The following is a 22,508-nucleotide window of genomic DNA, read 5'->3' on the forward strand; positions in this document are numbered from 1 at the left end:
AAAGCTAAAATAAAATACATATTAGGTTAAAAACTTAAAAATTGCATAAATTGGAAAAAAAACTGAAAAGAGATTAAGATGAAGTACAAAAATTACTCAAACCCGAAATTAAACATTTAAGCTATATATATACACACACATATACATAGATAAAATCATTATATAACTAATAATTACAAAAAAAACATATAACAAAGGTATTGCACTATAATTCAAACTAAAAATATGTAATTCAAAATATTCATAAATGCAATACTTGCATAGTATAATAATATAATAAAAATATATATATAATATAATACAATTTATACTTAGTATTATAATATATACAATAGTATATAAATTATGCTAAAATAACACTGCAGAGTACCAACTTTAAACATGGATATGCACACAAGGTATAAAAAAAATTGTAAACAAAAAATTATCGTATGACCTCAAAAGACTGTATACAATGCACGAGTTGTCTGGGCATTTTATGGTGCTTTAACTTATTAAAGCTTGACAGCTGCCCTATTGCTACTATATACTTATATTTCATGAAAATGATCAGCTTGAACATTCTACTTTACATCTCCTTTTGGTGTTCATCATATAGAAAGTCATACAGGTTTGGAAAGACATAAGTGTGAGTAAATGATGCCAGCATTTTTAATTTTGAATGAACTCTTCCTTTCATTAAAACTGTTACCTTGCTGATGCCTTCAATGTTTTTGACACTTTCTATCTTTACATGACAATCACTTTTACAAAGGTTCTTTTTTTATACTCCGCAGATTATAATGGTTGTGCTTGATATATCATTTATTGTTATTATCATTACTGTTTCTATTAGCTTTGTACCGTTTTATTATAAGTATGTTGTTTTTTGGGGGGGAGGGAAGGGGTGCAGTTCTTTTTCTCATTTGACTTTTAGTTTTAGACATTTGCTACCCGTGTTTAAGTGAAGATTGCATATATTTGCTGAAAGCATGATTATAAAATCACACTGTAAGTGCAATATAGTGGGACTTTGGAGTTCCCTCCCACTCCACTCTTTTTTTTTTTTTTTAGCATCTTTGAACAAAAAAGTATTAGATAATCAACTTAGATTTTAGTGTAAGAACAAATGTGAGATTTAATGGTTGGTGAGTACTTATATTTCATGAAAATGATCAGCTTGAACATTCTACTTTACATCTCCTTTTGGTGTTCATCATATAGAAAGTCATACAGGTTTGGAAAGACATAAGTGTGAGTAAATGATGCCAGCATTTTTAATTTTGAATGAACTCTTAAAACTCCTTTCATTAAAACTGTTACCTTGCTGATGCCTTCAATGTTTTTGACACTTTCTATCTTTACATGACAATCACTTTTACAAAGGTTCTTTTTTTATACTCCGCAGATTATAATGGTTGTGCTTGATATATCATTTATTGTTATTATCATTACTGTTTCTATTAGCTTTGTACTGTTTTATTATAAGTATGTTGTTTTTTGGGGGGGAGGGAAGGGGTGCAGTTCTTTTTCTCATTTGACTTTTAGTTTTAGACATTTGCTACCCGTGTTTAAGTGAAGATTGCATATATTTGCTGAAAGCATGATTATAAAATCACACTGTAAGTGCAATATAGTGGGACTTTGGAGTTCCCTCCCACTCCACTCTTTTTTTTTTTTTTTAGCATCTTTGAACAAAAAAGTATTAGATAATCAACTTAGATTTTAGTGTAAGAACAAATGTGAGATTTAATGGTTGGTGAGTTTAAGGGCAGTTGCGAGCAGCTCGGGTTTCTTTCTCTCTACTGGCCAAACACTTAAGCACTTGGCTTTGTCTCCATGGCAACAAAGAGTCTTCTTTTAAAGGATAGGCACATGGGGGATTCACAGCCAACAGTAACGGCTCCAATTATTGCTAATAACACAGAAGTCTTCTATGCAGAGTGTGTATGTGTGTGTGCGAATGCATGTGTTTATTTGCATGCGTGGTTGTGTGTAGTTGATGCACACATATTCAAAACGGTTTCAAACTCAAAGCCAAGTGAGAAAAAGAAGCTTCCTAGACTATTTAATGTCTTTTTTTTTTCTTAATAAATATATATATATATTATATATACTTGTTCATACATGTGAAAAGACTGATTTGCTCTAATATGAAGATACGGGCATTTGTCAATGATTTAGCCAAGCTTTTTGTTATTCTCGTCGTCGTCGTTGTTGTTGTTGAGATATGAATATTGAAATTAATTTGGGGAATGTCATAAGGGTGCACCTCCCGTTTCTGTCTTTCATTCAGCCAAGGGAAATTCTTCTGTAGAGGAATATAAAATATGAAAAAGGCTTCTAAAACTGTATGCACACTTTCTATGCTATCTTCATAGGGGCTTGTACACTAATGATGGCTGTGGAAAGAACTCGGAAGTGCTTTTTACTACAGTATAACTTATTGTGTTTCAGTTGTGTTTTTATCATGTGTTTTAGAATAATAAATAAGAAAAACACACAAACATGATGACCATATTTGTAACAGTATTTGGGGAGGGGGAGTGTTTTAATTGGTCAAATGATGGCTAGAGGAACAATAAAAATAACATTTTTATTCAGATTTTTTTCTTAAGTTGTATGGACCACACTGAATGTCCACACGGTGGCATTGTTGTCTACAGTATTTTTTACACTAGAAAAGCTACAGTGATAATATGAAAATCTGCAGGTTAGAAATCTTACAATTATGTTGAAATAGAAAAAGTTGAGCCATTAAATTAATTTCTTGACGGAACTAAGCAAGTGATTTTTATTTATTTATTTTTTTTTACTAATTTTACTAATCAAATGATAACCAGACTTTAATGATACGCTAAACTGTCTAAACAAGCATTTGACGGTTTTTAATTTATTTTATTAAAGATATGTGAAACGGCACCGATGTCAATTAACAACTAGAAACTGACATTCAAGGGTCAAAGCATCAAAATCAGATCAAATTCAAGACAAAAATTAATAAAGTTCAGAAACATTAAATAAAATTAGAGGGAGCTTGTCTATTACAAATTGCGTAATACAACAAAATGAAAGAATTTTCTTGCTTTATGACTTCATTTTTGTAAAGGCTGAATTAATTTATGAATATAACAAGCAGAGGAGGGGACTACACTTAAGCAATCTACATTTATGTATACAATATTCGACCTATAATCCTATTAATCAAATAGCCTAAAACGAAACAACGGTCAACATTTATTTATTAATTTTTTTAGCCTGCCATTGGGTGGCGCCAACATCTGCCAAATAATCCCCCATGAGCTCTGTATGTTGTTTTTTGGGGGGGAGGGAAGGGGTGCAGTTCTTTTTCTCATTTGACTTTTAGTTTTAGACATTTGCTACCCGTGTTTAAGTGAAGATTGCATATATTTGCTGAAAGCATGATTATAAAATCACACTGTAAGTGCAATATAGTGGGACTTTGGAGTTCCCTCCCACTCCACTCTTTTTTTTTTTTTTTAGCATTTTTGAAAAAAAAAGTATTAGATAATCAACTTAGATTTTAGTGTAAGAACAAATGTGAGATTTAATGGTTGGTGAGTTTAAGGGCAGTTGCGAGCAGCTCGGGTTTCTTTCTCTCTACTGGCCAAACACTTAAGCACTTGGCTTTGTCTCCATGGCAACAAAGAGTCTTCTTTTAAAGGATAGGCACATGGGGGATTCACAGCCAACAGTAACGGCTCCAATTATTGCTAATAACACAGAAGTCTTCTATGCAGAGTGTGTATGTGTGTGTGCGAATGCATGTGTTTATTTGCATGCGTGGTTGTGTGTAGTTGATGCACACATATTCAAAACGGTTTCAAACTCAAAGCCAAGTGAGAAAAAGAAGCTTCCTAGACTATTTAATGTCTTTTTTTTTTCTTAATAAATATATATATATATTATATATACTTGTTCATACATGTGAAAAGACTGATTTGCTCTAATATGAAGATACGGGCATTTGTCAATGATTTAGCCAAGCTTTTTGTTATTCTCGTCGTCGTCGTTGTTGTTGTTGAGATATGAATATTGAAATTAATTTGGGGAATGTCATAAGGGTGCACCTCCCGTTTCTGTCTTTCATTCAGCCAAGGGAAATTCTTCTGTAGAGGAATATAAAATATGAAAAAGGCTTCTAAAACTGTATGCACACTTTCTATGCTATCTTCATAGGGGCTTGTACACTAATGATGGCTGTGGAAAGAACTCGGAAGTGCTTTTTACTACAGTATAACTTATTGTGTTTCAGTTGTGTTTTTATCATGTGTTTTAGAATAATAAATAAGAAAAACACACAAACATGATGACCATATTTGTAACAGTATTTGGGGAGGGGGAGTGTTTTAATTGGTCAAATGATGGCTAGAGGAACAATAAAAATAACATTTTTATTCAGATTTTTTTCTTAAGTTGTATGGACCACACTGAATGTCCACACGGTGGCATTGTTGTCTACAGTATTTTTTACACTAGAAAAGCTACAGTGATAATATGAAAATCTGCAGGTTAGAAATCTTACAATTATGTTGAAATAGAAAAAGTTGAGCCATTAAATTAATTTCTTGACGGAACTAAGCAAGTGATTTTTATTTATTTATTTTTTTTTACTAATTTTACTAATCAAATGATAACCAGACTTTAATGATACGCTAAACTGTCTAAACAAGCATTTGACGGTTTTTAATTTATTTTATTAAAGATATGTGAAACGGCACCGATGTCAATTAACAACTAGAAACTGACATTCAAGGGTCAAAGCATCAAAATCAGATCAAATTCAAGACAAAAATTAATAAAGTGCAGAAACATTAAATAAAATTAGAGGGAGCTTGTCTATTACAAATTGCGTAATACAACAAAATGAAAGAATTTTCTTGCTTTATGACTTCATTTTTGTAAAGGCTGAATTAATTTATGAATATAACAAGCAGAGGAGGGGACTACACTTAAGCAATCTACATTTATGTATACAATATTCGACCTATAATCCTATTAATCAAATAGCCTAAAACGAAACAACGGTCAACATTTATTTATTAATTTTTTTAGCCTGCCATTGGGTGGCGCCAACATCTGCCAAATAATCCCCCATGAGCTCTTGCAATGCAGTTATGTTTCTGTTTTTAGCATCCATGCAGATGGAAACTAATTATGTCATTTTGTCCAGAACTTTCAGATAAACAAATAAAGATTCATCTAGCTAAATACGGCCAAACAATTCAGAGTAACACTAACAAATGTCATTTTACGCATTGAAATGAAATGCTACACCTGCGTTTCAGAGTTGTGTTGAGCTATGCACGCACATGCAAACTACAAAAGTCAGAACAAACGTTGACTCCAAAACGAAACGATTTGTCGTGGCAAAGCATGTAAACGCCTCTGCACACCACTCATTTACTGACCAGAGCCACAATCACACATCTACCACGTACTGTGGTCTGTTGAGCAAGTGATGAGACCTGTGTTGACTGTTGCTGTGGATTCAGGGCTGTAGGTAAAGAACTTACTGTTGTATTTCAAAGTAAGCAGCAGGGGATTTTGGGAGAGACAGACGAGAACAGACGAGGTGGTTTGGTGCACATTCTCACTCCCTTTTCCTCCCACTTGGAAGAGATGCTGAGATATAATGGCCAACACAATCCTTTTTTTTTTTACAGTCTTAGACAACATATGGAAGCAATCAGAGATCAGAGGGGATCTGTTTTGTCTTCTAGAAGGACACACAAAGGACTGAGTTTGCACAATCTGCAATGCAAACTTCAGTAAAGTGTGTTTGGAGGAAATTCCACCCGGCCGTTTGTAACAGATGTGATAGGTTTGTTCATTCATCAATGGAAACCAGCGAATCATGAGCCCTGTCGGTTGGACCTGATGTCCCTCTGGGCGATGGGAGCAGCAATACAGGCGAGATGTTTAGAGGTTTAAGATTTAGTGTCCCTGTGATTTACTGTAAAGTTGTGGAATCACGTTTGAAATGTAGCCTATGCGTTATATAAAGAACTTGATACAGATTCACTTAACAGATGTTTGACTGGGTGAACCTCACGAAAATGTGTTCAGGTCACATTTCAGGCTAAAATCAAAAAGAAAAAAACATTCAGATTTATTTATAGCCATTAAGATTGATTGACTGATTGATCGATTTACAACTTTTTATTTGATTTTTGAAATACAAATATATATTTTTTTATTTTCAGTAGTAATTCTATCATTTACATTACATTAACTTGCTATATACACTCTTAAAAATAAAGGTGCTTCACGATGCCATAGAAGAACCTTTTTGTCTAAATGGTTCCATAAAGAACCTTTAACATCTGAGGAACCTTTCAGTTTCACAAAAGGTTCTTTGTGGCGAAAGAAGGTTCTTCAGATTATAAAAAGGTAAGAAAGAGATGGGTCTTTAAAGAACCTTTGACTGAATGGTTCTTTGTGGAACCAAAAAGGGTTCTTCTATGGCATCGCTTGAAGAACCTTTTGAAGCACCTTTATTTTTAAGAGTGTATATTCTTTTTTATTGAAATCAGATTATATTAAAGTACAGCAAATACACAATGCTTTAAAATGCATAAATATAATAATAATGTTCTCTTTCCAAGATCAATCAAAAGTCAAAACTCTATATAAAGGACATAATAAGACTCTTCGTTTTCACATATATCAAGATGCCTGTCATAAAAATAAAATAATAATATGTATATGTATAAAAAAAACTTTAATAAAATTGGATTTTTCTTGCATGGCTGTAATGCAAACTGGGGGAGAAATGCTTTGATTTATAATGTCACAATATAAGAACAAAAAAAAACAAAAAAACAATGTCCCTACATAAAAATAATCTTTATTTACTGTAAGTAAAATACATTGTTTTATTTTTGACAGGTTTATGAGATTCCTCCACCTATGACCAGCAAATATCATGTTCACTATTGTTATTAAAATGAAGCTATGCAATGATACACAACAACAGCTAAATAAATAGTGATAATCAGTTGTGTGTGTGTGTGTGTGTACACATTTTGTGGTTGCAGAGTAACCTCTCAGTAATTACCTTAACAGACACATTGCATCTTGGGAGGGAAATCTCAGAAGGTAGTGAACCAGAGGCAAAGCCTTACAGTTAAATCCCATTTATATTTACAAGTAGACCCATAATTATAGAGTAATTTGCACCGGATACCATCTTGTTTTATCACCTTCTTAATAGATGGACTGTAAAAGACAATGGGCAGCCTGCAGTGGAGCAGTTCTGACGTTCTCTGCTATCTTCCATATGGTTTCTGTAATATACATATGAGAGTTTTCTATATACCTAGATACACAAACTGTGTAGTATGCACCAGATCATACTACTGTATCCCACAATGCAGTGCACTTGAATCGATCTCTTCCAGTCTGACCGTTTTCACTGACTGTCATGACACATTTCCACGGTTATTAACACCATAAATCTAGCAAAAATTTTTTTTTCCCCTTTAAACAAAATATATATAATGTACATTTATAAAACTGTGCTTTGTGTTTTATTACCTTGCCATTAAACTACAGAAAACTAGTTAATGCTGCTGCATGTGTGTTTATAATACAATGGCTGGGGGAGTGATTTCTCTCTTATGACCAACATAATCAATCTGCCAATATTTTTTGCCTCTTTTGTGAAGTCCTAAGAACACAATTTTAGATGTTTGTTTTTTTCTTGACGAACATGAACATTTTATTATAAACGCCATATACATATACTTTGATATATAAGTTCTGTAAACATAAACCAAAATTGTACTTTCCCGTAGGTCATGGGTTCCAACCGCAGGGAAAGCAAGAACAGAAACTATAAAAAATATAACTGCATCTGGAAAATGCATAAATGTAAATGTAGGGTCAATATAATAATTTGTTGGATTAAATTAAAAATATTTTGCTAGACGATGTTTAATTTAGTTTACATACTATAAATAAAGACAACTTCAAAAGTTATTAAGATTTATTGTGTTATGTAGTAGCTAGCCTGTTATGTACTAAAAATTATTAAAAGCCACAGTAATTTTGTTCAAACTGAACAAAACAAGTTTAAACTGAAAACCATGATTTTCATTTAGACCAATATAAAAATGCATTCTGGATAAATGACACGGTTGTTTCACGGCTACAATTTTGTTAAAAAACCCCCAGCAGTGTACTGTGTATACTGTGCTGTATTCTAGATGTATCCTATTTCAAACATAGCCAAGCACTGCATGGATATTATCACATCCGGCCTCTGGGATTTAGCAGGAAGCCGCCCTGTTCGCTAATCAACACAGTAACAGAGACAGATGTGCAGCCGCTCACACCTCGCAGGTGCTCGGAGCTCCGATCGGCCGTCTTCCTGTCTCTCACTCCACTCTTATTAGCACACACTGACTTTCTCATTAAACATGATGAGAAATGTGCAGCTCATCACAGCAGATTGCTTCCAGCCTTGCTTTGCCATTTGTGAGGACAGAGCAGTGAGTGAGTGAGGGTGGATAGAATGAGATGGGACCGACGGGACAGAAAATTTAATTCAACAAATATTTTGTACTGCCAAAAGAGATGAGGACCAGATTCAATGGCAAACCACAGCTTCTCCCTCATGTCACATTCTGGCAGGGCTTGTTTACTATGAATAGAACTCTGTTTTTAGAATTTATGCACTTGAAAGATTTATTTGGAGAACTTTTTGAAAAATTAATTCCATGTTTAATGAAGTACTGTTGCTTTTGTTACAGCTTCTCGGAGCTCTGCACAATGAAAACAATCACAATAATAATTCAGGCCTTGAATCATTACTTTCAGTGATTAAGATTTAACGGCATTACCTCATTCTCATGATCCCTACATATTTTTTTAAAGGGGTCATAGGATGCTACATGCACTTTTACAAGTTGTTGAACTGAGGCCCCTCCCACGATAGTTTGATTGACAGTAGCGTTTCAGCACAGACTGGACTGGAGTCTTACCTTAGACCCTCCCTGAGTGAGCTGTCATCAGTCCGCCATTGTTTCACCGCCGGAGCAGATGTAGACAAGAATGACTCCTAAGCGATTGAGGTGTTCTGTTGTTGAATGTAATAATGAACATAGCAGTCGTCATTTACTCCCGACATCTGAGCCGCTGAACTCGCAGTGGATTATGTTTGTTTCTGAAGGGAATGCGCCCCCGATCTACATAAATGCGTCTATGTTCGCACGAATCATTCATGATCCAGCCTTATCTACAGAAGAAGTGAGTATAATGTTTTTTAATGAATCTTTGCAAATCGCCTTTCCTAATAATGTGCTAATTAGCAAGTTTCACGATGAATGCGGCTAAAGTAAACCGTCTCTCTGAGAGCAGCTGGAAGAGAGGGGCGGGGTCAGCAGAGCTCATTAACATTTAAAGGAAAATGCTACAAAACTGCTTGATCTGAAAAGAGCTGTTTTTGACAGGGTTTTTTACACTACCATTGAAAATTTTAACCAAACTATGTTACAGACTTTTCATTAAGACCCTAAAGAATCATTTCAACTTGTGGAAAATGGGCATCATATGACCCCTTTAACTTTCTTCATATCTCTTATACCTTTTAATTAGTTGTGCTAACATCATTGCTATTAATCAAACAAATATTAAACTTTGACATGATACTTCACTCATGTGTTTTGTTGAGAAGAGGTTTGTTATTATTTTACAATTAATCAGACTTGTTGATTTTTGGCTAAAACAGTCAAAAGTTCAATATATTTACATGAGTGTAAGAGACCGGTCTCATGAAAATGGGTATCAATAACACGATTTTCTGTTGACTTTGTCAACTTTGACATTTGGCGTGCATATAATACGGAATTTTCGCGCATATGATAAGCAGTTTTGGCGTACATATGATACACAGCTACCCCACACCCAATCCTAACAATTGATACACGCCAAAGTCAAATTCTCCGTATAAATAGCACGCCAAAAAGAAACAGAAACTCGCATTGATACGCACTTTCACGAGATCTGGTAAAACACTGGTTGTAGTGCAAACAGTTACCGTTTACTGCACGTTATTCTTCTCGTTATTTCCATATAGTGGCTAACGCATCGAGTCGCCGCTTCTTCCGAGAACTGGATGAATCAATTTGGAACGTTCGCTTTGTCACACGTGTACACAGAACGCATCGCGTCGACGAATGCGCAGGTATTTAGAAAATTAAAAAAATATTGTTGCATTTGATTGTATATTAACTTGTTTACCTTTGACAACAGATTAAATGGCGATGGAAGTGTTATATAGCTACACTATGAAGTGAACAAAACTGAATTCATGTTCATGTAGCCTACTTCAAAATTAATTTAGTCTTCTAAACTATGTTTTTACCATACCTCGACTGTGGTGAGAACTAGAGATTTCAATTGTATAGCTGTCGGGACGGATTCCCCGGGGGACTGCGTGTGTATGCCATAAAATAAAGAAAACCACTACGCTACTACAGCGCGTGTAAGTTTTTTAGTAGTTTAGTTTTAGTAGCTTAAATACATATTTTTCATATGTTTTCATGTGATAACAGTCATCCAAAATCCACATTTTTATTTGTTATTTTCATTTTATACTACAACCATGGTGCTTGCAACCATTAGATTAATCTGTGTAGAGACCAAGTCACCTTATTACAAAGAGCCTGCAGCAAGTCACTTGGGAGTTTTATGCTTCAAGTTGTGCTACAAATCTTTTTAGACTGTCTAAGCAGGTTTCATTTTCTTACATAGAAAATACTGTAACTGAAAAGACATTTGTAGGAAAAAACTTTGTGAAAAGGTCCATTTGAGAAGCATACATGAAAATAAGTAGTGCAGTGGTAAAAATGTCATATTTAAAATATAGAGGATTAGTTGGAATGTGCTGGAAATGGTATGCACCCTTACTTGTACCATGCAGTTGGCTACAAACTTTATATGAATTCTGTAACTCAATGACTCTGAGCATCTTAAAACACATAAAACTACTGTGTTATTCTTGGGCAAATGTAATAATTCCCTTTGGTCCGTAGCATTGTATCACTTGCCCATTTAACGTCAGCAGGAGCTTTACAAATATCCTGTCATAAGACCGTTGAAGGAAAGTGTACTGCCGTTGCAACTCTGCAGAGTAAAGAAAGTGAGAGATTGACACCCTTTACCACTTAAACAAAGAGGACGAGGCCATGCAAATATAAATTGCTTGGCAGTTTCTGTATTTGAGTGTGTTTACTCAGGTTCATCACTGGCGCAGGATCCACAGAAGTTTCAGTTCTGTTATTATTGCATCTGAAAATGACAGCCTTGATTCAGTCAGAAATATCCTTCCTGTGAGAGAAAGTTGCAAGCGTGAGGGGATGGAAGCTGTACAGCTGCGTGATCTCCATTATAATGCTATAAAAACAGTCGCATTTCATCATGTGTGTGCGCTCAATGCTTTTTTCTTTGAAAAATATTTGAAATAGCAAACCGGGAAACAACCCTTTCTGTCTGGCTCATTCTCTCATTCCAGATCTCACCATGATAAAGGATCTTTGTTTAGGGGCAAATGCTAAAGACAGAGCTGGGCTGAGCGTTGGCCAAGTCACTGTTGGGTCTTGTTTGTGTCTGTTACGATAGTAACCACTCTCCTCTGACCCGCCGGCAGCCATTCTGTGTTGGGTGGTGAGGAGTTGAAGGGGTGTAGGCAGGCACTCATGTCAAATAGACACAGAGTGGAAGTTACACTCCCTTTTGAATCAGTCACCTCGAAATGTATGTGGGATTCGGCATTTGTTCATTCTGGTATGTTACCATATAAGCCTATTCTAAATAAACTCGCTTGAATCAATAGTTACCAATTAATCCCTCTGGCAGGTTGTTTCTGCAGTTCTGAAGTGGTTGTGCTCTGTGGCATTACTCATAATTAGCACTGCCTACTCATGTCTGATTCATCATTGGAATCTGGAACCATGCCAGTAATAATTAGCTTTTCAATATAAAGCTCAACATTTGTTGGCATCACCTTCTCTAAAAGTGGAAATTGTTCTGTTAAGGAGCCGTTTTGTTTCTTAGTGGGGCACAGGGTGCAAAATTAACACTCGCCAAGCGGCAAAAAAGCTTTTTTCTTCTCCACATGCAATATTTCTCACATTGACGCCAGTAACGTGCAGTGACAAAGTGACATGATCCCATTGATTCCAATGGAGTTGTCGATTTCCAGCAACACAAGTGACATTTGATTGGAGACAGGGTGTGTGTCCGAAATCGCATACTCTCTTGAGTATGTACTAATCTTGAATAAGTAATTACTTTGTGACTGCTGAAAAGTATGTTCTATGTAGTATGAATGTAATGTGGACATACTACATTCACCATGTTGTCAATGTCATGTGACCTACCAGCAAATGTTGCATCACTTTACTGCCATTCACAAATCCTCTCCCATGGCTTTATGAGATAGTAAAGTGTCCATCGTATGCACACTTCAGAATCTTGCTGGAGGTAGTCAATCATCCTGGTACTTTTTACGTACTCTTTTATAAATACTGTGAATTCAGACATACTTTATTTGTCACATACTGTTTTGTCTACTATGTAGTAGGGAAGTATGTGATTTTGGATGCAGCCAGGATGTAGACGTGTCCAGAGACACAAAAGAGTTGAAAAATGCTTAACTTTAATCAAATGCAGAGTGACTTTTAGAAGTGACAACCAATAGGAGTGAACAGTGGGGCTCACATCACCCGTCTCCGTTACACTTTATTTCGATAGTCCACTTTAGACTAGCTGTAAGTAACTTTCCACCTACATGTCAACAAATTCCCAATAATTTGCAACTACATGTTTACTAACTCTAATTAGGTATTAGATATTAAGCAGACAGCCTATTAATACTTTAATGACTGGTAGTTGCAAAGTTACTTTGTTAAATTGGACTATTAAAACCAAGTGTTACCACTGCCTGATTGCAGGTAAAATAGGACAGAGAATTTATGGAGCGATTTTACTATTCTGTATGATTAGTATAGAAAATGACGAATGGAAATGCAACCGGTGGCAGTCACAGTGAGTTTGAATCATTGATAGTTCTTGTTGATTACATGATGAAGCACTGTTATAGTTTATATTAAAGCAGTATCCTCTGCATTGTGCTCATTATTACGCACAAGAAAACTAATTAGCTGTCAGATTTGTATGACATTTAGAAATTTTTTGGCAGTATAATTGAGTTTAAATTGTAACATAATAGATTGTTCATCTGGTTAATGAGTTATTGCACTAGCACTGCTGTAGTTTATAAAAACACTCCCCAACAACAGAATGGTACTCCTTTAGCAACAAGAAAACAAATCCCTAGTCAAGATTTCTTAGATTTAGCATCTATATATATAATTTGTGATTGCATTTTCTAAAGATATTTCTAGACTTTCAGTCTACTAGTAACATTAGAGCAACAGCAACAGCATCCACTATAAATGTGTGGATGGGTCTTAAGACCTTAAAATGAAAACAAGAGTAACAAAATCATGATGCAATACTATGATGCTATGAGTGACGCAATGATAGGGATAAAAGGGATAAAATGTTGTAAAAGGGATAATAAAATAAAAAATAAGGCAAAATTTAGTTAGTACATTTCATTAATTCGTATATGCCTATATGAGAAAGAAGTGTGAAGGACAAGCAGAGGGAGGTTTAAATCATACATTTAATGTATAAAATGTTCAGTCTAATTATAAAAGGGTCTTTGACTAGTAATGAAACATCGTGTGCTGCTATAGCAGACAACATTTTAAAAACAGATTATACAAATGAGTACTTTGTAAAACATTGCATGGTTTGGTCATTTTGTCTTTGGTTTAACACTATGTGGCTAAAAATAGTGGCAAATAAACAAAAATCAAGTTCCTCTAAAACAAGCTTATAGAGTGTGTAAACCTGTAAATAGAAAAGAAAAATATAGTTAGTGCATGTTACATGTCATCTACTGTAAGTATAGGTAAAATTGATCATTTTTATATGTTGAACTCGCTTGTGCAATGACCTATTTGAATGTGTGACTCTCAGTGCCGCCACGTCCAAAACCTGAGGAAAAAAGAAAGAGAATTACTTATAATTATAGGCTATATGACAGTCATTGTTGGTTTTCAATAGAAAATACAGCATTACCATGTCCATTTGACCATATGGCATGAAATTGAATGTTTTGACAATTATTTGAAGTAACTTGAACTGGATGTGTTAGCTTAGCAGGCTAACTGATTAGCATGCTAACAGAAAACACAAAAATCTTGACTCTGTCACAAATAGCCTATGTGTAGCATTGATGCAAAATTCAATTATATAACAGCTGACAGTAAGATATTTAGATTAAGTGCCACTGGATAATTAAGGGAATTTGAATAAATTCCCTGGATGAGAGAGAAACACTTTATAGTGGTCAAGTACTCTCCCACAGCAGTCAGTCCATGTGTTTATGAGGTGAAGCACTAATCTATGCCGTGTGGTGGTGTAGTTGAACAGTAACTCTACTGGACAGTAAAACAGAGCTGTTGGCACACTGGAGAAACTTTACCTTTGGGTCCAAAGAGTGCTGCGTAGCATGGGTTGTTACAATAGGGCTTCCCATCATGCTGTGGGGTGAAACACATGAGTCAGTATGAAGTACATTAATAGACTTGAACAGGGCTGTTATGCAAGACCTTCCTCAAGACATATTAGTCTGACAGACTAACCCCCTGAAGTGTTTATGTAAGGTAAAAATATGCCAAAGTTAACTGGACTCCATTAAGTCTGCCTGGTAAATTAATCTGTGCTCTGTCCCAGTAAGAGGTTGGCAGGCCGTGTGTATTTCTGTGACTTACCTCTGCATGTGAGCCAGCCGACAGGGTCTTGGTGCATTTCTCACACTTCAGACAGGGTCTATGCCAGTCTTTGCCAAGTGACGACACTCTCTCAGCTGAAACATCAATGATAATTATCATTAATTCAAATAAATATGAAAACCACATATAATTAGGCCAACATAGATTGATTAATGCAGAATTGCAGTGCACATTATTAATAAAATTCTCCATTTATGTATTCATTTTTATGCACTTTTGTCAATTCTTAGCCACAATATTTCAATATTAATTAAAAATTTAAAGGGACAGTTCACCTCAAATGATAATTTTTTATCTTCAGTTACTTACCCTCATGTTGTTCAGAACCTAACTTTTTTCAGTTGAACACAAAAAAATGTGCTTTGTATTTTAAAAAATGACTTTCCCCCCCTCACTATATTTATGAAAATGAAAATGAAGTTCAATGCTGTTTTGGACCCCACTGACTTTCATTGTATGGACAAAAATAATTCTTCAAAATATCTTCTTTTGCATTTTGAAGGAAGAAAGAAAGTCATGCAGGTTTGGAACAACAGGGTGAGTAAATAATGGCCAACTTAAAATTACAATTATGGGGTGAGCTATCTCTTTAAATTTGTACTAAATATTCTTAAATACATATTTTGGCTAAGAACTTGTGTAGTGAGAAAATGAGCCTAATTTAACACATTTTACTATGATTAAATTCATTTAGCTGATTTCCTCCAAAAAAAAAGTCAATGCGGAAAATGGCTGAAAAGAAACGTTTAGTTCCATCTGGGCCTGTTTATAACATCATAGACAACTTGGAACCTAAAGGATCACTCATTAGCCTTTAAGTTGTTTTTATAAAGGAGTCAGAGCAATACAAAGTCAATCATGCATGGGAAAATTAGCTGATTTGCAGCCATTATGTAGTTAATTAAAGCCATGATGAACTTTTCATGTCAACAAAGCTTAAGCTGAAATATGAAGTCTGGCAGATTGCCTCCACAGTCCAGCATGCTGCAAATCTGGTCAGATCATTGTGTTCTCCACTCAACGCAGATAAAGTCATGACAGCGAGAACATGGGTGGGTGTGGATGCTACATGCAGGATATTCCCAAAGGAATTCATCCCTCCCTTCCCTTATAAAAGGGCCATAAAGGAGTCTTTATCTACAGCCCTCAGCAGAAAGATTTCTCCAAACAACCCTCATGATGAACATCGTAAAAGAAGTGGGAAGGGAAGACAAAGTCATGCGTGCTCGGGCGTCTCCAGTAGGGGAGGTGCTTTTTACGAGGGAGGTTTTGGGCAAGAGTCTACATCTCATGGACGCCAAAGACTGTCTGAAACATGACCACTCTAAAAGATGTCAGATTTATGGCTCCAAGAGAAGATTCGTTTGAGCTTTTTGGCATGCAGAAATCAAAGGATGGACAAAGGGCAGATTAACAGTTCCCATCTGTGACGTAAATCTGAAAAATGTGATGAGGTGTTAGCAAAGACCCCAGACACCAAATAATGCTTCATCTTTTATCTAGTAAGCAGAGTGTTGAAGGATAGCACATATACTACATTATTCCCATTGTTATGGACTACTGTGAGCTGCTATAATTGCTTACAACAGCTGTAATAAGAGTCACCAAAGGATGGACAAAGGGCAGATTAACAGTTCCCATCTGTGACGTAAATCTGAAAAATGTGATGAGGTGTTAGCAAAGACCCCAGACACCAAATAATGCTTCATCTTTTATCTAGTAAGCAGAGTGTTGAAGGATAGCACATATACTATGGACTACTGTGAGCTGCTATAATTGCTTACAACAGCTGTAATAAGAGTCATACTCATCCCAGCTCAGGCAGTTAGTCATGTCATACTACGGTGGATGATACAGGAAGCTCTTTTGTTTAGTACTAGACTCTGAACACATGATCCAGACATGCTGGGAGAGTTGGATGCAGAATCAATGGTCCATGTGAGAAAGAACATTTTGAAAGGACAAACAAAGCAGAAAGGAATTCACTAGAATGGGTTTGGGCTCTTGCAATGCTGCCAAGAAATAGTTTGGTCATCTGAGCCACACCTAAGATAGTAATTACTTAACTTCCCTCAGCCAAATACACAGAGGACACACTAATCTCTCTCTCTTAATGGCCTTTATCAGTATAAAGTGTCTTTGACTGGGTGTCAAATCAACAACAGAGATTTGTAACCTGAAGCTGATTTATTCTGCATAGCATGCTTTTTTCCCCATAACATTGCAAAGAGTAAGTAATATATATATATATAAGTAAATAATGTTAACATTAATATTATTACTATGCAAAATTTTGTTTCAAAACATTGCTTTGTTGGTTTGAGCATCTCAACAGAGCAGCACTGAATATTGAGCCAATAGTGAAAGTTTGGGGCGGGACTATCTGTTCGACTGACCAATAGTGGAAGATTGGGGGAAGTTCTTTGGAAACATGTTTGAAATGGTCATTATTTTTGCAGATCAGTCCGATGATGATAGAAATTACACAATGTACTTTTACATCTGTTTAAACTTAAAGGGGTCATATGATGCGATTAAAATTTTTCCTTTCTCTTTGGAGTGTTACAAGCTCTTGGCGCATAAAGAAGATCTGTAAAGTTGCAAAGACTAACGTCTCAAATCCAAAAAGATATTCTTTATAAAAGTTCAGAATCAGCCACACCTACCTAAAACAGCTCGTTCTAACACGCCCCCACATATCTACCTCACTATCTGGGAAGATTTGCATAACGCCGCCCAAATGTTCACACAAAGAAAGAAGGCGTAACTTTTATTCTCGCTGTAGTATTGTTGCCGCCGCCGCCATGTCGTGAAGACGCTGTGTGCTTCGTTGTGAAAGCGAAACTACTTTGGTTGGTCTTCCAAAAGAGGACGATATCGCTTCGTCATGGCTAGAGCCTAGAGCTGATCTGTGCTGGTCGCTGAGGAAATACTTCAACTTCGCACTGTGGATCACCGGATCGGCTTTCACCGTGGACGAAGCGGAGTCCAGCCCGGGGGCGTCACATGTGGTTGCCGCAGGCATCACAATATGGTAAGGGACGTAACATTTCCGTCATACACTTGAGGAATTCGGCCAATCACAACGCACTGGATAGCTGACCAATCAGAGCACACCTCACTTTTTCAGAACGATGAGCTTTGTATAAATCGACGCGTTTCAGAAAGGCGGGGCATAGAGGAGAAACAATAATGTACAGTATGTGGAAAATAATGTGTTTTTTTAACCTTAAACCACATAAACACATTTCATTACACCAAATACACAAAATAATGTTCTTTTTAGCAGCATTATATGACCCCTTTAAAAAGAATTACAAATAAGAAAACCCACTCTTTATTTGTGGTTATGGCAAAGCCATAAAATTGTTATTTTGATTATGCCATTATCTAATCTCTATCTTATATCTTGATTGTGGATTTTTTTTGTCTCTTTCCATCTCTGAGGGGCTGCGGTTGTTAGATTACTTCCATTCAAACATTAAATAAGACCAGAACCAGGCACGTGAGGCAATTTTGCATGATGGAAAAGATGCAGGTTTAGAGAAGCACTATAAGAGCAAAAGCAGAATGTGTAATGTTGTGAGATGCCGAATGATGACCATATGATGGAATCTTTATTGTTAATTCAGAGGAAATGTGCATGTAGGTTCTGTAAATAATAAATAAAACTTTCAGTGAACTGCTGATTATTAATTTTACATACTGAGAAGATATGATGTGCTATACAGACTTTGTGTTTCAAAGTGTCTGAAAGAGTCTAACTCCATTGCTTGATGATAGAAAACTTCCAAAAACTGCCCGGCATGTTTATATTGGCAAAGAATGTACAGAGAATTACAAATAAGAAAACCCACTCTTTATTTGTGGTTATGGCAAAGCCATAAAATTGTTATTTTGATGCCATTATCTAATCTCTATCTTATATCTTGATTGTGGATTTTTTTTGTCTCTTTCCATCTCTGAGGGGCTGCGGTTGTTAGATTACTTCCATTCGAACATTAAATAAGACCAGAACCAGGCACGTGAGGCAATTTTGCATGATGGAAAAGATACAGGTTTAGAGAAGCACTATAAGAGCAAAAGCAGAATGTGTAATGTTGTGAGATGCCGAATGAGGACCATATGATGGAATCTTTATTGTTAATTCAGAGGAAATGTGCATGTAGGTTCTGTAAATAATAAATAAAACTTTCAGTGAACTGCTGATTATTAATTTTACATACTGAGAAAATATGCTGTGCTATACAGACTTTGTGTTTCAAAGTGTCTGAAAGAGTCTAACTCCATTGCTTGATGATAGAAAACTTCCAAAAACTGCCCGGCATGTTTATATTGGCAAAGAATGTACAGTAAATTAGCAAAGAAGAAAAAAGAGTGGTGGAACAAATGGTAATTTAACTGAGAGGACAAAACCCAAGCCCAGACTTGCAGTAAAGAGAAAGTCTCAAAGGAGCTGCTTATGAATGAATTAAGGCTCTGCTCAGAAACGTAAGAAATGTACACATTGATTTTTATTTTCCATACATATAGTTGACCAATTTCTCTGTTTGAATATGAGCCCAACAGTAAAGTTCTTTAAAGACAAGTCTTGTCTTGTTGCCTTCATGGTACTGAAAATATTTAAATAGTTTGGCTGAATACACAAAGCAAACAGGTTACTTTACAATGTAAAGCACTGACATTATCATTTGCATTATTAGTCACTGCTGTACTATCTGCTATTTATGTTCTTATTGTTTCTTTATTACTATAAATATTATTAATAATGTAAATTACACATTTATAGAATGATATATTTTTTTGTTTTTTTCTAAGCAAACACAACCTTTAGTCTAACCACTCTAAGCCAACAATACAATTCACCAGTAAGTCTAAAAATCATAACGCAAACGCTTTTTTCCATTATATACTGTGCTTTTTGTTATCTTGCTGCAAATACTTGCTTGCACAAGCTATGTGTAAAAGCTGTTTTGCAAAAGTTTCTAACAGGAAATATGCTCACATGCATTAGTTGACAGCTCCCTTCCTGGTTATTCCCTCGTGCTGTTGCTTATTCAAACCAGCTCACATTATATACATCGAATATTAATCAATTGTATAACAGCATAATAGTGTACTTTGACTTTCTTCTCCTATTTATTAAAAGTAGCATGTATGTAAATATAAATATTTCACACGAGTCTTACCAAAGTAAACTTCCTTTTGGCACTTGGGGCATTTAGGCATGTTTTTGGTGATTTAGTTCCTCGGAGGAGAAAGTCTTCTGCTTGTTTGAAAGGGATAGAAATATGATCCTGTACTCGGAACAAACTCATTCACAGATCAAAGAGCCACATGACGTGGAATGTAGGCGGAATCTGATGTCATCAAACAGTAATGCGCCAAACACGCTCATCGTCACTGCTTTGTGTTTTTAAAATGAGAGTTTGTTTTCAGACATAGAGCAATGTACCTGAACCCAGCTGGCTTACTATTCACTCTTTCACAATTATGAATATGAATCTGGCGCATTGCACACACCTAGAGAACTTTGTGTACGTCTTTGTGGGACTATTTGAGAAAATATGCTGTGCTATACAGACTTTGTGTTTCAAAGTGTCTGAAAGAGTCTAACTCCATTGCTTGATGATAGAAAACTTCCAAAAACTGCCCGGCATGTTTATATTGGCAAAGAATGTACAGTAAATTAGCAAAGAAGAAAAAAGAGTGGTGGAACAAATGGTAATTTAACTGAGAGGACAAAACCCAAGCCCAGACTTGCAGTAAAGAGAAAGGAGATGCTTATGAATGAATTAAGGCTCTGCTCAGAAACGTAAGAAATGTACACATTGATTTTTATTTTCCATACATATAGTTGACCAATTTCTCTGTTTGAATATGAGCCCAACAGTAAAGTTCTTTAAAGACACGTCTTGTCTTGTTGCCTTCATGGTACTGAAAATATTTAAATAGTTTGGCTGAATACACAAAGCAAACAGGTTACTTTACAATGTAAAGCACTGACATTATCATTTGCATTATTAGTCACTGCTGTACTATCTGCTATTTATGTTCTTATTGTTTCTTTATTACTATAAATATTATTAATAATGTAAATTACACATTTATAGAATGATATATTTTTTTGTTTTTTTCTAAGCAAACACAACCTTTAGTCTAACCACTCTAAGCCAACAATACAATTCACCAGTAAGTCTAAAAATCATAACGCAAACGCTTTTTTCCATTATATACTGTGCTTTTTGTTATCTTGCTGCAAATACTTGCTTGCACAAGCTATGTGTAAAAGCTGTTTTGCAAAAGTTTCTAACAGGAAATATGCTCACATGCATTAGTTGACAGCTCCCTTCCTGGTTATTCCCTCGTGCTGTTGCTTATTCAAACCAGCTCACATTATATACATCGAATATTAATCAATTGTATAACAGCATAATAGTGTACTTTGACTTTCTTCTCCTATTTATTAAAAGTAGCATGTATGTAAATATAAATATTTCACACGAGTCTTACCAAAGTAAACTTCCTTTTGGCACTTGGGGCATTTAGGCATGTTTTTGGTGATTTAGTTCCTCGGAGGAGAAAGTCCTGCTTGAAGAAAGTTGAGATGGAGAGCAGCAACGGTCCACCTGCACACAGCCACACCTTTGGTTTGCGCTCGTCCACTCTGCAGCCTTTTTATAGTACTGTGGAAATAGTTTGCACACGGTGATGGGAAGAGAGAGAGAGAGAGAGAGAGAGAGAGAGAGAGAGAGAGAGACTTATACTTCATTATACGTATGCTGATTTTCTGCGGTTTTTCTGCTTTGCATTCTGGCTTTTTAATTAGTTTGCAGACAGGTTTACAAACACTGGAGGCTCATTGTTTGTGGAAATGAGCATTTGCACTGGATGCAGGTTGAGTTCTACTTGTTTGAAAGGGATAGAAATATGATCCTGTACTCGGAACAAACTCATTCACAGATCAAAGAGCCACATGACGTGGAATGTAGGCGGAATCTGATGTCATCAAACAGTAATGCACCAAACACGCTCATCGTCACTGCTTTGTGTTTTTAAAATGAGAGTTTGTTTTCAGACATAGAGCAATGTACCTGAACCCAGCTGGTTTACTATTCACTCTTTCACAATTATGAATATGAATCTGGCGCATTGCACACACCTAGAGAACTTTGTGTACGTCTTTGAGGGACTATTTGTGTGCTGGTGTTGTAAATGTCTCTGTGTATTTACGTTTAGTAAACAGCACCAGTATTCGACAGATCAAACCTTTCCTGAGAGTATAGGTGTGTCTCAGCCCAACCCTTGGATTGATAAATGCACCATGGCAACTGCTCAACATGTTTTCAAGTGTGGTGAAATATATCACTGATGTATGCGGATCCACACACACACACACACACACACACACACACACACACCCACACACACACACCCACAGGTTTGTTTTTATGGTTTATGGGGACTCTCCATAGGCGTAATGGGTTTTATACTGTACAGACCGTATATTCTATTGCCCTACACCAAACCTACCCCTCACAGGAAACTTTCAGCATTTTCAAAAAAACTCATTCTGAGTTATTTATAAGCCTTTTGAATTACGGGGACACTGAAAATGTCCTCATAAATCACCTT

At 35.8% G+C, this 22,508-nt stretch overlaps 1 protein-coding gene across 3 annotated transcripts; it reads right to left on the reverse strand.

Annotated features, from left to right (window-relative positions):
• Window positions 1-13,641: 13,641 nt before the first annotated feature.
• On the reverse strand, window positions 13,642-21,540 carry LOC107594706 (cysteine-rich protein 1-like). 3 transcript variants are annotated; one of them, XM_016284862.1, is made up of 6 exons: window positions 21,446-21,527; window positions 20,063-20,121; window positions 14,853-14,947; window positions 14,564-14,621; window positions 14,033-14,073; window positions 13,642-13,926 (listed from the first exon to the last, which is right to left on the reverse strand). In XM_016284862.1, the coding sequence occupies exons 2-5, from the start codon at window positions 20,100-20,102 to the stop codon at window positions 14,033-14,035; spliced, it is 234 nt and encodes a 77-aa protein (XP_016140348.1). In that variant the 5' UTR covers window positions 20,103-20,121; window positions 21,446-21,527; the 3' UTR covers window positions 13,642-13,926. The 3 variants fall into 3 exon arrangements, with proteins under 3 accessions (XP_016140348.1, XP_016140346.1, XP_016140347.1); XM_016284860.1 differs by having other exon boundaries at window positions 14,021-14,073; window positions 21,446-21,520; XM_016284861.1 differs by lacking the exon at window positions 20,063-20,121 and having other exon boundaries at window positions 14,021-14,073; window positions 21,387-21,540.
• Between the last annotated feature and the right edge of the window lie 968 nt (window positions 21,541-22,508).

This window comes from Sinocyclocheilus grahami, unplaced genomic scaffold (genome assembly GCF_001515645.1).
Source record: "Sinocyclocheilus grahami isolate Dianchi unplaced genomic scaffold, SAMN03320097.WGS_v1.1 scaffold189.1, whole genome shotgun sequence".
Classification (NCBI taxonomy): domain Eukaryota; kingdom Metazoa; phylum Chordata; class Actinopteri; order Cypriniformes; family Cyprinidae; genus Sinocyclocheilus; species Sinocyclocheilus grahami.

Excerpts from the sequence above, each read along its gene's own strand:
- LOC107594706 (XM_016284861.1), bottom strand. The coding sequence starts at position 21,426 with ATGCCTAAATGCCCCAAGTGCCAAAAGGAAGTTTACTTTG. Across the intron at positions 14,948-21,386 it reads CCAAAAGGAAGTTTACTTTG|CTGAGAGAGTGTCGTCACTT; the intron begins GTAAGACTCGTG and ends TTGATGTTTCAG. Across the intron at positions 14,074-14,563 it reads AGCACTCTTTGGACCCAAAG|GTTTTGGACGTGGCGGCACT; the intron begins GTAAAGTTTCTC and ends TTTTTTCCTCAG.